Source organism: Choloepus didactylus, chromosome 4 (genome assembly GCF_015220235.1).
Source record: "Choloepus didactylus isolate mChoDid1 chromosome 4, mChoDid1.pri, whole genome shotgun sequence".
NCBI classification, from domain to species: Eukaryota; Metazoa; Chordata; class Mammalia; order Pilosa; family Megalonychidae; genus Choloepus; species Choloepus didactylus.
The window spans coordinates 93,132,396-93,146,202 of record NC_051310.1 but is presented as its reverse complement, the minus strand read 5'-3'; the positions used below and the strand labels follow the sequence as shown (position 1 = coordinate 93,146,202).

General features: G+C 48.5%; 1 protein-coding gene across 8 annotated transcripts; it reads right to left on the bottom strand.

Annotated features, from left to right (window-relative positions):
- Positions 1-39: 39 nt before the first annotated feature.
- Positions 40-13,341, bottom strand: LOC119531623 (tubulin polyglutamylase TTLL13P-like). Of its 8 annotated transcripts, none has more exons than XM_037833055.1 (15): positions 13,204-13,341; positions 10,059-10,332; positions 9,661-9,701; positions 8,769-8,887; positions 7,300-7,430; positions 6,885-7,041; positions 6,386-6,529; positions 5,927-6,012; positions 5,378-5,609; positions 4,745-4,929; positions 3,055-3,240; positions 2,562-2,742; positions 2,062-2,241; positions 1,180-1,495; positions 40-817 (listed from the first exon to the last, which is right to left on the bottom strand). In XM_037833055.1, the coding sequence occupies exons 1-15, from the start codon at positions 13,271-13,273 to the stop codon at positions 561-563; spliced, it is 2,559 nt and encodes an 852-aa protein (XP_037688983.1). In that variant the 5' UTR covers positions 13,274-13,341; the 3' UTR covers positions 40-560. The 8 variants fall into 8 exon arrangements, with proteins under 8 accessions (XP_037688983.1, XP_037688985.1, XP_037688984.1 ...); XM_037833057.1 differs by having other exon boundaries at positions 10,059-10,143; positions 13,204-13,311; XM_037833056.1 differs by lacking the exon at positions 13,204-13,341 and adding an exon at positions 10,720-10,846.
- Positions 13,342-13,807: the final 466 nt, after the last annotated feature.

Below are 13,807 nucleotides of genomic sequence, written 5' to 3'. Positions count from 1 at the left end.
TGAAATGCGAAGGCCAGAATAACGTACAGGACTAACTTGGAAAATGGTATAGAACTTTAATAAAAAGACGGGTTCAATTGCTATGAGCCGTCCTTCTGCTCTAGCGGCTTCCAGACTGGCTTGTCTCCGCCACAGCGGCGGGCAGAGGCGTCCCCCGGCGGTCTTTTGCTGACCGCCATAGTCCCATGCCTTGAGCACCCGGCTTCTCTGGGAAAGGGACTCCTTGTCGCCGGGAAGAGCTCCAGCCTCGGGCCCCAGTCAGGCTTCAGATCCATCACTTAGAAGTAGGATTGAGGCTTGAAGGGCTGAGAGGAGTGCACGGCCGGTCCTTACTTCTCTTCATCTTTTAGTCTTTACGGATCCCCAAATGATCTTAGGGTGTTGCGGAATTCTTGGTGTCTTTGTGTTTTGCCTTATAGAAACAGGGTTCCTGGCCAGGGCTTTTCAAACTGGAGCTTGGTGGCAGTCTTTAATTTAACAAAGGTAGAAGGCCCTTTGGCCCTTGGGAAACCTGAGGGGATTCTCCAGGAGAGCTTGAGTGCTGGACTTCCTTCCTCCCTTTACCTATGGTGGGTGATGTTGAGGAGTGTGCTGGAACGTTGCAGCAGAGGTGCAGAGGCAGGGCAGAGGGAGAGGTCCCGGGCCTTGGCTGCTCTGTGCTCACAGTTCACCATGGAGGGCAAGGTGCAACCAGTCCATGAGTCACTTGCCACTTTTTCTGGCTGCAGAAGATAGCCCTGCTTTGGGGTTAAAGAGGGTGGCACTGATCCTGCCAGGGCTCGGTTTATGGCTTCCAGTCTTCTGCTGGCTTGGCCTTCTGCAGTGGAAACATGGGTGTCCCTGAGTTGGTATTCACAGATTTGCCTCACCTTTTCCCTAACTTTGGCCTAATTAACAACACTGGTACCCAGTGCTTCCCTCCAGGATCTTTATCACACTGTATTGTAATTGGTGGGTTTGCTTGTCCATTTCCCTGTTAGGTTTGTTGTGTGCTAGGACTCTTCTGTCACTTCTATCACCAGGGTCTAGTACATAGAAGTTAAGTAAATGGATATGCTACCTCCTCCATTCCCACACTCCTGAAGTGCCATACTATATTTTGGGAGTGTCCTGGCTGTAATATTTGTTAGTGGGGATCTACACAGGTCAAAGTGACTAAAGCTAGTTTTGTATACTTACGGCTAGTGAGTCTGACTCTGGCGCTGGAAAAATAGTGTCTCCCAGATTTCTTCATTGACAGTGAACAAGGGCCGTTGGCTGATGAATCTCGTATCCAGTTGAAGTTCTTGGGCTGTAGATGGCACCGGGAATGATGTGGAATTGCGACATTCATGCTTGGCAGTGGCCCTAAGATCCTGGGGGTGAGTTCGTGGGGCCGAACTGGATGCGGAAAAGGAGGGCTCTGCTCTGTGGCAGCCTCTCTCAGGAGCACCAGTGGGACCAGACTCACAGATTGCATTTCTTGACTCCCCAGCCTGTCCTGGTGAAATCTAGGCTAGAGGAGAAAAGCAGTCCCTTACCATATTTCTTGTGAGGCTGGATGGAGTGTTGGAAGAAATAGGTAACTAAAAAATTTCTTCTAGGTGGTAGCCATTATTTAACCAGTTACTCCTTTGAGGCTCAACAAGAACAGAGGACCCTAGACAGTATTAGTCCAGGGAACAGTGAATGCAACAGCTGGCCCAAGACTGTTTGCTTGTCTCCCATTAGAGCAGGGCACTGGTAGTGGTAGATGGAGATAACACAGAAGCCACTGATCGTGGTGGCCTTGTTATTTGTCAGTCAAGAGTTTTGGGTTATTGTGAGACAGGAATATAGAGAGCAAGTCTCTTGCGAGTGAGAAGGTTGGGAGCTACACTTTGCTGGATGTCATTACCAAAAATGAGAGCTTGGGGTCAGATGTAGAAACCAACAGACCCGCTCCCAAGGCCCAGCATACACTGCTTTCCCAGGTTCCACTGCCAGATACCATCACATTAGCCTCCTGTGCTTTGACCACCACCATGTGCCGGTATCACAGCTTTTTCCCTTGTTTTGGGGAGGCTGCGTAAGAATCCTCACCCGATACTCTTGAAGTTTTTTCTGGCCCCGGTAACTGGGGTGCAGCATGCCAGTGAGTTGCTCTACAATACCCAGGCTTCGGATGAGATTCTCCCTTTGGAGCAAGGCCTTCATTCTCTCCAGCTCCTCCTCTTCTACAATGTCTTGAGGATGCATGGTGTCCAGGTGTACTGGTAGCAACTACAAGGTACATGAGATTTAAATCAGGATCTCCAAAAATGACTTCCAAACCATTAGCAAGGATGGCCACAGGACTCCTGCCCACACTACCTGCATCCATTCCCTGACTCTAGTGTAAGGTTCCATGTCATCCATTCTCTGCTGCTTTTGACCCTCCCCTATCTATTCGCTCACCTCCTATTCCAAAAGGTCAGATTCACTTTACTGATGAGGAGCTCATCTCTCTCTTGTGCAAAGGGAGGAGGGGACAGCATAGATTCCCTTCCCTAGGAGTCCCAACCCATTTTCCCACAGAAAGGAAAGAGCCACAAAGCAGACACCTCTTTTGCCCGGTTCCGGTTCTTGTAAGCCAAGTGGGTGGAAAGGCCCCGGTGCACCACCCTGGATCGGCTCTTCTCCCCAGCTGATTCACCCTGGTTCTGGTCCTTGTTTTCCTTTTGCTTCTTATTGCCTGAGGTCTCTTGCTGTTCCTGCTTAAGGCGGATGTCTTCCAGTTGCTGCCTGGCAAGACACAGCAGCTTCAGACACTAGAGAAATTGTGTTGGGGAAAAGGGGGTGAGGGAAAATGAGGAAAGAGTAGGAAATTATGATCTGTTTTGGGGACTGATGGAAGAGGAATGAGGGGAAGATGGGAAACCTACTAAGCTGAAAGTCATTAAGAATCTCATAGAATTTATAGCTCCATTCCTCTTTCCTCAAGTGTCTGGCTCCCTTTCCACCCTGCTGGGGAGCAATTCAGCTTCAGGATTTGTCCCCATGCAAATGTACAGAGAGAATTCAGGGATTATAGGCCCAGGTCCTTGTACAAAATACCTGGCACACTCCTCTCTGGCCTTGGAAGCAGCAGTCTCCTGGAAGAGGGAGCCATTGTGCTTGAAGAAGGGTGCATACTTCTCTGTGTCAGGCCCTGGGTAGATCCGCCGGTATCCCCCCAGATGGGAATCCTCATATCGTTCCTGGTCCAGCATTGCTGCATGGGATGACTCAGTTTGTTCTCGCCTGTGGAACCAAGCTCAGGGTGAGCCAGAGGAGGACTGTGAGAATGTTCAGTAAGAAAAGGGAGGCTGGATAAGGCCTTGAGAACCTCCTGCTAGCTTAATGGCCTTCTGGGCTTCTACCCATGTGGTAAAAGCTGCCAAGCCCATCTCTGCCAGCCCCACCCTATGTATAGCTATGAGAATAGGTTTCACTTCCAGAAATCTGATTTTCATCTTAAGTGCAGAGGGGTTCATTCATAAGTTAGCACTCAGTTATCACAGTCTTTTAGGTTTTTGATAATAAGAGTAGTATATACATGTTCATTACAAAAAATTTAAAAGACCAAAAAGAACATAAAAACCACCCATAATCTTACTAGGTAATTAGCATATTAGTTATGAGCATGGACTCTAGGGCTCTAGGGCAGGACTTCCTTAGTTTGAATCTTGGCTCTGCCTCTTCCTCCACCCTCCCTCCCTTTCTCCCTCATTCCCTCCCTTCCTTTCTTCCTTCCTTAATGAGAAAGGAATTAGATAACAACATTTTTAAATGCCTGCCTTGTATCTAGTGTATCATTGTATTTGTTTCTTTAGTTTAGTAGTTTTAATCTTTTTTATCCCCTATTGAAAGACTTGCTTCATGACACTCATGTGCACAGTCCAATCTCATGGGAATGCCCAGAGTATTTAAAGTTACACTTCACCCCCATTCATTCCACAAATACCTGTGTGCCTACTGTGTTCCAGGCCCTAAGGCTGTCATAGTGAATCAAATACACCCTGTCCCTGCATATTGGAATGCAAGTGGGAAAGAGTAATGTTATAGGCATAGCCCTAAATCCACTCCAATTCATTTTTATGTATCATTAACAAGTTATAGTTTTAGTATGATGACACATTATCATGTTTGTAACCCATCTCAATGAAAACAATAGGTAACCCACACTGATGTAAACCATCCCCTATTATTGAAAAACTAAACTATTTGCTTTATTTCATTATTATAAACTCTCTTACTCTCTCAGGAACCAGTTTCTAGAGGAGCTTTGTTAAAAAACAAAAACAAACAAACAAAAAAAAACAAGCTAACCAAACCATATACTGCTGTGCTTATATGAAAATAGTTCTAAGATATATTGCCAAGCAGGATATAGAAGAATGTGCAAGTTATGCTACTATCTGAGTGGGCAAAGGCAAAAAAGTAAATTTTATAAATATGTGTGTATATGTGCTTTAAATGTTTTTGAAAGTATATCTGTGACACTGGGAACAACTGATTGGCTCCAAGGAGAAAAAGCAGGTGGTTGGAGGAGAGATGTGGAAGAGAGCCTAGAACCTATTCACTGTATGTTTTGAATTTTCAACCCTGGGAATGTATTATCTATAAAAAAAAGAAAAAGAAAAAAAAGTTTTAAAGATAGCTGATCAAACCCAGTCCTTCTCCATCTAGAGAACTTTTGCTCTTGGGAAAGTAATAATGAAGAAGACAGTTACACAACTAAACACACGTCAGACACGAGGAGCACCTGGCTTCTCGTGGCTGTTGGTGGTACTGGAAAAGCCGCTCCTTTACTCGCCGCTTGTCTTCCTCTATCACCTTCCTTTTGTCACAGCCCCGGAGGTTGACAAGGTTCATGGCATCACAGAGAAGCGCATCCTTCACTTCTCGATCAAGGCGTGAGTCCGTGGTGAAGCTTGGAGAGTGGTTTACCTGCCAGGAGGAGTCATTACCCACCCCCGCCTAGACCACCTGAGCAGGCCTAACTGGAGAATCAAGGAGAGACATCCCCCTCCAGGAACCTCAGCCAAGGAGATGTCACAGAGATCCCACCAGTTCACAGGCTAGTGCGGACAAATCAGACAGCCTGCCACTACAGATAATAGTGTCCTTAAAGACAAAGCTTATATTAGGAACACTCAAGACCCAAAACCTACATTCCCATGGTGGAGCCCAGAGACCACCAAGATTTGACTCAGCAGGTCAGAAACCTAAAGATCTTATGCTTTTTGCTGGTCAGCCACCAGGCATTCCCGCCCACTCCAGGGCTCCTGCATCCCACATTCTTTCTTCCACCACCCAGGTGTACTCCTATTCTAGGTGTCCAGCCTGGGGAGGCCTCCAGGCCTTGGTTTTGCAAACTCCAGGAGATAATCCTCACCTCCAGCAGCCAGGGCTTCAGCTTGTGGTCCAGCAAGATGTCAAAACCAAGGATCTCAAAACAGGCACATGTACCGCCACTTAGATATTGGGGAAAACAGGTTCGGTAGTTGTGGCGAAGAACAGAATGGGCCGAGATGATGGTTTTGATGATGATGTCCTCGATGTCCCCCCACAGCTCTCGGGGATCATAGCTGTGCTCTCGCAGCCAGGCGTTCAGTGTCGACAGCTTCCTGTGAGGCCCAGTGCTCAGAGGAAGACCAATTTCTATGCCAGTGGGGCCTGCTGAAGGCAGGAGTCTCCCTAACACTAACCCTAATTCTGTGCCTAAGACCCTTGTGTTTTTAAGGACTGCTAGCAGCTTAGAGCAGGGTTCACTTATCAGGGTGGGATTTGGGACTGCGTTTGGAGGTCAGGCACAGGACAAGGGTCTGTAAAGGCCAGATTTTCCTGGGCAACCAGCCTCTCAGCAGACAGCTCAGTTTCATGGGTTGCTGAGACTGCAGGGCCAAAGAGCAGAGGAAGCAAGAGAAAACAGGGTAGGAAATACCTCTTACTGCCCACAGCATCATCACGGACAAAATTCTCATTGTGTTTGTTGATAGCATAGTTGGTCAGGTGCATGCAGACATCGTCCTGTGAAGAGAGTGGCCCTGTGGCCTCAGGCTGCTTCCATGCAACACTCCTCCCTAGCAGCCCTTCATTGCCGTTTCATTACTCATCTCTCCCCAGGATTGCTTGTCTCCTGTCCCTCTGTTTTGAAACCAAATCTTCTGGAGAAGAGGATGTGTTGGACCCCTCCAGGTGATGACCTTCCCTCATTCGCCACCCACCACATCCCCTCCTCACAGCTAGGTGCTCAGGCTTTCTCACTGGCTTCCTTCCTGTTAGTAGGTGACAATGACAAGCCTCTCTTCCTGCTTTCTTCATGGAACCTTAGCACACTCATGGCAGTGGAAGACAAGAGGGTGTCACCCTGCCCCCCAAGGCTGCCGGCTGGCCTGCTTACCAGATTATTATGACTGGGCTCCACGTAAGGCATGGTGGCGAAGCGGGCTAGGCCCTCCTCATACATGAAGATCCGAAGAGGGTCACAAGATGTTATCAGGACATAGATTCTCATGTCAAACTTGAAGCCATCAATGAGGAAGGGCTGCGAGCACGCAAACCCGTAAGGGAATAATAGTGTTAACACACTTTTGAAGTGCTTATTCTGTGCCCTGCACTATTTTAAAGTGTTTCAAATAAATATAACTTTTAATTTTCACAATAACTGTATAGTTACTATTATGCCTATTTAACAAATGAGGAAACTGAGGCACAGAAAGGGTAAGAAACTTGCCCAAGGTCACATATCTAGGAAGCGTGAAAACTGAGATTCAAACCCAGGTGGGCTGGCTCTGAACCCTGACTCCATACTGCCTCCAAAATAATGGAGGGTAGCATAATGGGGAGGGGCCTAAAGCCAGCTTCCTCCTTGACTTTGGGATTACTGAGGCACCCTTCACCTTGGAGATGTATTGCTGGCAGATCATATGCTCTCCTGGCTTGATCTCCCGAGGATTTCGGGTGATGAAGATGCCACGTCCCTGACATCCGCTGTCCGGCTTGCATATATAAGTGCGTGTTTTTCGCTGACGTCCGTAGGACTGGAAGTCCCCATAGCTGTGTGCAGAGAGGCTGGTCAAAAGGTTTCAGTGCATCATGGCTGTCCCGGGGCCCTGTGGTGTTCTTCCTGCCATCTATTCCATGCCCTTCCCAGAGCACCTGGTCTCAGACTCACTTTTCATTGACCAGCTGAAACTCATTCCACTTCCACCCTCTGAGACATTTCTAGGTCACAAAGCCAGAGTCTGGAGGAAACTCAGATGGCATGCCCTTTCCTCCCCCTGTATCTCCACCTGTGGAGCCAGGCTCACTCACTCTGCAGGGAGGCACCAGGTGCGGGGGAAGATGTTGTACTCAGTAGGATAGAGTTTCTGCATGCGGTTGAGGTTCCGAGCCAGCAGATCTTTGCGGCAGATTTCTGTCATGCCAGGGAAATGGTTGATTTTCTGAAACAGAACCAGTTGGTTTTACTATTCCTCAGAGTAAGTAGCAGTTCCTGGCGCCTGGGCATCCCAAAAAGCAGTGGAGGAAGATTTGGAGGGTTAAGGTAAAAGTCACAGTGGAGATAAGTGCTGTACCTATTACCCCAAGGGTGAAACAGGAAAGATTCCCTAAGGCCTCTACCAACACTCACACAAGCTGAGGTTAGGAAATGAAGGGTAGTGGGAAGGGGTGTGCACAGTCAGGACTTTGAGCCTTCTAGCCACCTTATCACATCCCTCAGACCACCAGGGACTGCTTCTGTGAGGAAAATTGGTGCATGATAGCGCAAAGCAGATAACGAGAAGAGAACATTTCTCAAAGATTCAAAAGAGAAAAGGAAACTAAGAACCCGTCCCAGGGAATAAGCTGCGATAGCACACACAGAGGACACAGCATTCCCATGGCTGTCTGCTGGGAGCCCCAGGCTACTGTGCCGCGCAGCCTGTCGGGAGGCATGTGAGGGGAGGCACTCTCACGGTTTTTCCACTCGCTTCCATGTGAACTTGGTATTTTTGAACATCAGTGTCCTCTTCTGTAACAGGGATATCTGCCACTCAGGATGGTTTTTGAGGGTTTCATGAGGTAAGAATATAAAAGCACTTAAGTGTCTTAGTAAAGCACTCAATAAATTGTTAGATATTGTTATCCTCATCTTGTTCCCTGCATGCCTTTTTGTGGAAGCTTCTTGGAGGATTCTAGCACCTGCTCCTTCTCTCTTGGGCTCCGCTCCCAAGACTAATCATGAAACAGGTTACAAACTCTCTTCCTGGTCTCCCCCAAAGTAAGCCTATGGGCCATTTTCAATTATTTTATTGCCAGTCACCACAAAGACCCAATTAGAGGATAATAAAAATACAACAAGGAAGCTATAATCTTGTGGACCCTGGTCTGTATTTCTTATCTTGCAGCCAGGCAGGATCCCACACTATCTCTAGTGATGTGGGATGCTAGGCTAAGCTTAGAAGGTTGGACATTCAGCTGGCCCTGCTGTTAGCTCTGAAACTGCCTCCCAGTCTTCTCCCTAAGATGGGCCCACTTGCCCTGGAGAGGACCTGCTGGGCACAGATGCCTCTAGGCAAAGAGCAAATGAGAGGGTTTGCATACCAGACACGTCCTTCAGATAGTAGGAGCTCCAGAGACCCACTGGAGTAGAAGTCTGTGGATGTGGCCTTTCCTGCTCTGCCCAGAGGTACAGAGGGGTACTGAGAGGCAGTGGCAGTCTCAGTGTCTGGGCAGGAGGGGTGGGAGTGGTCACTCTGGGCCCTTGGTCCCTTTAGGATCTTGGGTCATGAGGTGGGTACCTGAAACCTCTTCATGTCCATGACTCGTTCCAGTGAGACAGAGCAGTCCGTCCAGTACACAGTCCACTCCTCATCCTCTCCCACCTCTTTCAGGCCACATATTTGGGCTGCCCGATGCACTGTAGAGAAAGAGAGGTCAGTGGTGCCAGCCTGGACACCAGCAATAAGCCCTGGGACTGTAGCTGGGTCAGGTAAGGAAGAGACCTGATGGGAGGGCAGGTTGAAGAGGGAGGCAGTTCTTACCTCATCTCTGCAGTTTAGTTACCATTTAGTGACAATTCCAAGTTCATGAGGCTGTCAGGGCCCTTCCAAAATCTAGGGTAGAGAAAACTAGAGCCTGGCTCTGTTCCTGTGAGCTCTGGTTTTCTCCCTATCTCTGTCAGGACTGTTTCTGGCCTGCAGAACTATCCTTAGGGAGAGGTCACACTGGCCCCTCAGGTTCTTAGTGGCCCCTTGAGAGAGGCCAGTAGAGATAGGAGGGAAGGAAGGAGATGGCTGACCTAGGTGGTGATTTAAAAAAAAAAAAAAAAAAATTGCTGAGGCCCCTCAAAGCTTCCTCAAAAAACTGTTTTATTCTGGTCTCATCTCATCTCTGATAAAATATGGGAAGTGTGGGGCAACAGTGACTCCTGACCAGTTTTTTTTTTCTTGTTAGCTAACTGTGGTGATTCCCTCCCCACCTCTGAGACTAACTGGAACAGTGATGTCTCAGTTGCCAGTAGCTGAGCCAGGGGACACCCAGGAAGCTCAGCTAGTACAGGTTATGGGCCAATCCTTGTCTGCCTGACAACATGCAGGGGCTGGGAGCCTGAGTGGGGTACCATCTCAGGAAAGAGAGCTGGTGTGGGTGGCCCTCATGCACAATGGTGTGGGTGACGAGCCAAGCGCTTACCACTCTCGTACTTGCAGTTGCTCAGGTTGATGGCCAAGGGTCTGGAATGGGGGAATAGCAGAAATCAGGTAGAGTGGGAGGGAAGGACAGACTCTGGGTTGCCAGGCACTCAGATGAACAGACACCCAACAAATTCAATATAGCACAATTCATTTTCTTCAGAAGCCACTGAAAGACCAGGATGATATAAGAAGGCTGAAAGAAAATTCCAAACTGAGCCAGTCTAAATGGTTCTGAATTTTGTTTTTTGTTGTACCAAAAGGTTAATGATGGCCCCATATTCCGTCCTCTTTTGTAGGCTACAGGGAGGATCTTGGATCCCAGGCCTTCCAACTGCTGAAGGGGAGGCCAAGAGGCCACTCAGGAGCAGGGCAGGTGAGGGGTCCAAGGATGGTTACCTGCGTTTCCGCCTTCTCTTTCTCCTCCCAACTTCTAAGTCCTCTGCGTCAGGTGGGGTTATGATTTTCTTTGGAATTTTCATGGCTACAATGGATAAGGGAACTCCATTCCCAAATGCCTTATAGTCAGCCTTTGAGACTGCCTCCTGAGAAGGATTAGTAGAAGGGATGGTAGCTTCCCCTTTAACACACTCTTCCTCAGATTCCTCCTCCTCAACATAGTCTTCCTCCGATTCAGTGGTTTTACAGGTGCTAGGCTCCATCCTCTTAGATTCTGAAGGAGAGTAGGAGGGAGTGAAATGTGTATCAGAACTCCCTTTAGGGCTGGGGAAGGCCTGCAGGAATCCTCCCAAAGGACCTTCTTGGTGTTACAGGGTAATATTGCAGCCCCTTGGGAAAGAACAATCCCACTGCAGAATAGGATGTTTCCAGATAAGCAGAAGGGATCATAGGATGCCTCTCTGAGATGTGGATTCCCGGATCACAAGCCCCCATCATCCAGGATCACTCCATTCAACACACTGGAGTGCATGCAAGAGCTGGGCAGAGCTGGCAGGAGCCAAGACTTTTGTTGCCAAAAGGGAAGTGGGATGGCTGGAAGCCCTGGGGGCACTTTTCCTTTCAGGGCTGAAAACCAAAGGTCCCCTAAGCCAACACTTTCCCTGTCCCAGGTCTCCACGTGTACACACTAGGGCCAGGTACCCGATGGCTGTGCGAACACTGCCCACCAGAGGTTCCGAGGAGGGCAGAGAGGCTGCTGGGTCCAGCCCTAGAGGCCCGGGGTTGGGCTCATATGGTCGCTCATGTCCACCCTTCTCCAGGCTGCTGCTCCTTCCCAGGAGTCGCTGGGCGTCCGGGACTGCCTCCTAGTTCCACAGGACAGGCTGTCCCGGCCAATCGCTAGGGGGAGCCCGCTCCCCCAGGGACTCCCTCCTAGCTGGGAGATCCCGGCGGCGGCGGCGCTTCCTTAAGCAAGCCAGCAGCCGCCGCCGCCGCCGCCGTCGCCATGGACACGAGGGCGGCCCCCATTGGAGAAGCGTTCTGGGGGCGGGGCCTTCCCGGGAACCACACCCACTTGGGCGTGAGCTGTGGCCATCTTGGGCGGAGCCCGGAAGGGTTTGCCTTCCGGGGCTGGTGGTAGAAGAGCAATCGAGCCGCGGCTCTCGAGGCGGGAGACCTCCAGCGGCTGACAGGGCGCATCGTGGTACTTGTAGTACTTCCCCATTGACGCCAATACTCAACGTCACCTCCCCAACCCCCATGCTTTCTTGAACCCGCGGCAAAGCCCGGAATTTGGCCAAGTCTATGTTGGGAACAAATCATCTCATGGTCTTTCTTCAACTTTTCTATAACCTTGCCTTGAGCAGTCTCTCCTCTGTGAGGGGCTCTCTGAGGGGCTCTGTGAGGGGCAGGCGTAATCAGAACGCATGCACTCCCAGGCATTCACCCTGGTGGGCTAAAACATCCCTTAAGTAAGGAATAACAAAACCTTATCAGTGTTCCTTTATTACCGCCTCCTCTTCCTGACATCCATCCACTTGTTTGGTTTCTGCTCCTCTCCTTCACCATACGCAACCCAAGTTGTCACCTTAAGATTATCCAGTGGTTATATCCAGAGGACTTTTTAAATTTCCCTCCTTTTTAAAAAAATGGGCATTTCCTAATTCATAGAATTCTTGAACTTTCTTCAGTATATTATACTCTCAATTACCTCCTCCTTGAATTGCTCTCTAGTGCCTAGACTTCCAGGTCACTCAATTCTTTTTTTTTTTTCATTCTTTCGACAAATATTTAATATTCCAGGCACTGTTCTAGGAACTGGGCCATCATTTCTTGCCTGAATTGCCACCATTCGGCAGCTCTTAATTGGACCCCCCGATTCTATTTTTCCTTCCTTGATCCATCTATCCATCCCCCAAACCATTGTAGCTTGAGTATTCTTCCTAAAATGCAAATCTGTTTTTCCCCAGTTTAACTCTCTTCAAGGTTTCCCATTAGATCAAGTCCCAAACCCCTTAGCATGGGAGGCCCTCTGTCAAGAGGCCCATATCCCTATGCCAAGAAAAGAGGTGGTGAGGCCCTGGGCTGGATCAGCACTTCTCACCCCACTTTGTTATTGTTGTTCAATAACAGTTCAGAGCCCAGTAACAAAGCTAGCTTTTTGTTCAGAGCCCTAATAATAAAGCCAGCTTTGTTTTGGGGGCTCTGAATACAAAATGTCCCCTAAGTGTTCCATATTTATGCCTAGAAAAGCTTCAGTCCAAATCCCCTTCTTAAAGATTCACAAAACACCTAAATGGCTAAGTAGCACCATATAGAAAACCTATTTGACTTTTTCCCTTTTAATTATGGAAGAACTTATTTGAGCCAGTGAAGGTTTTTCTCTGAATATGAATTCTAGGGGGAAACTGGGAAGATCCTCATATTTAGCCTAGTCACCTTGGACATGCATGCTGCACTCCCTTCAGAGAGCCAGCAAGCAAAATAAAGCTATGTTTTTGGAGCTTCTATATGCAAAGCCTTGCAGAAAGAAACATTAAGTTAAAATTACCGCAACTTGCTAAAAACTTGACGGTTACCAAAAAATTGATAGATTGTTAAAACAGTTTTTCTTATAAAGTAGGTTATGGGTGCATATTCTACCTATTTCCAACAAGATTTTGCAACATCTTTTGAATAGAAAATCTCTGACTAAAAGTCTACATAAACACTTCATACAGGCATGGGCATAGGGAGCCAAATACCAGGGGCCTAAGCCAGCTCCAGGGCCCTCATGTTGGGAGAGAGAGGAGACAGCCCTCTCAGCCAGCAGTTAGCACACACCCCACTGGGCTCCCAGCACCCTCTTGGACCCAAGCCTATAAGTAGGGATTCTCCTCCCCCAAGGAGTTTGGGGCAGGAGTGGTGGCAATGAAGATCAACTCTTTGTTGAGATCTAGACCCAAAGTTTTGTTTGCCTTTGCTGTAGGACAACACTTATACACAACTATTCTACAATACCACTGTTGATACTGCGTTTGGAACCGAGATGGAAAACTCTGGAATAACAAGGGCAGAACAACGTGATGAGACAAAAATTTCCCAGATTGACTCAGGTGGAGGTGGAAGAGCAAGGACTTAGCATGGGATTTTATAAGACGCCTACCTCTAGAGGAGTTTGCAACACGCCTTGGGAAGACTCCAGAAGGGCTGAGGCTCAGGGCTTCACCCATCATGGGAGCTGCTGGCTGGAGGGGCAGTCACAGGTGTAAACTGTCTCCTGGCTCAGCTTCTGGAGTCTGACGGCCTGTGCTTGGATCTCAACTCCACTCCTTATGAGCTGTCTGACCTCGGAGAAGATCCTGAATCTTTGTCAGCCTCCACTTCTTCATCTGTTAAATGGGGGTATTGGGGGACCTATGCCTTTAAAGCTGTGAGGCCTTTCTTGTTTTCACATGAGCTGAGGTCCATGAAGAACACTCGTATCAGGGTGGGGGGCTGCAGGAAAACTCAAGGTGGCCAGAGAGGTGGAAAATGTGACATAAGTAGGGCATCTGGGACAGGTCAGGGCAGAGTGTGAGGGAGGGACACGAAATAAAAATCAGTGGTGGGCAAAGGGAGAACAAGCAAAAAGGTGAGGGCAGAACAAGTGGGGCACGCATGCTGGTGGTATATAACGAACTAGGACTTTCCTAGGACTTGATACTAATGGAAAAGAAAAGTCTGCTCAACACCATATGTGAGACTGTATAACTCTCCCATACACTATT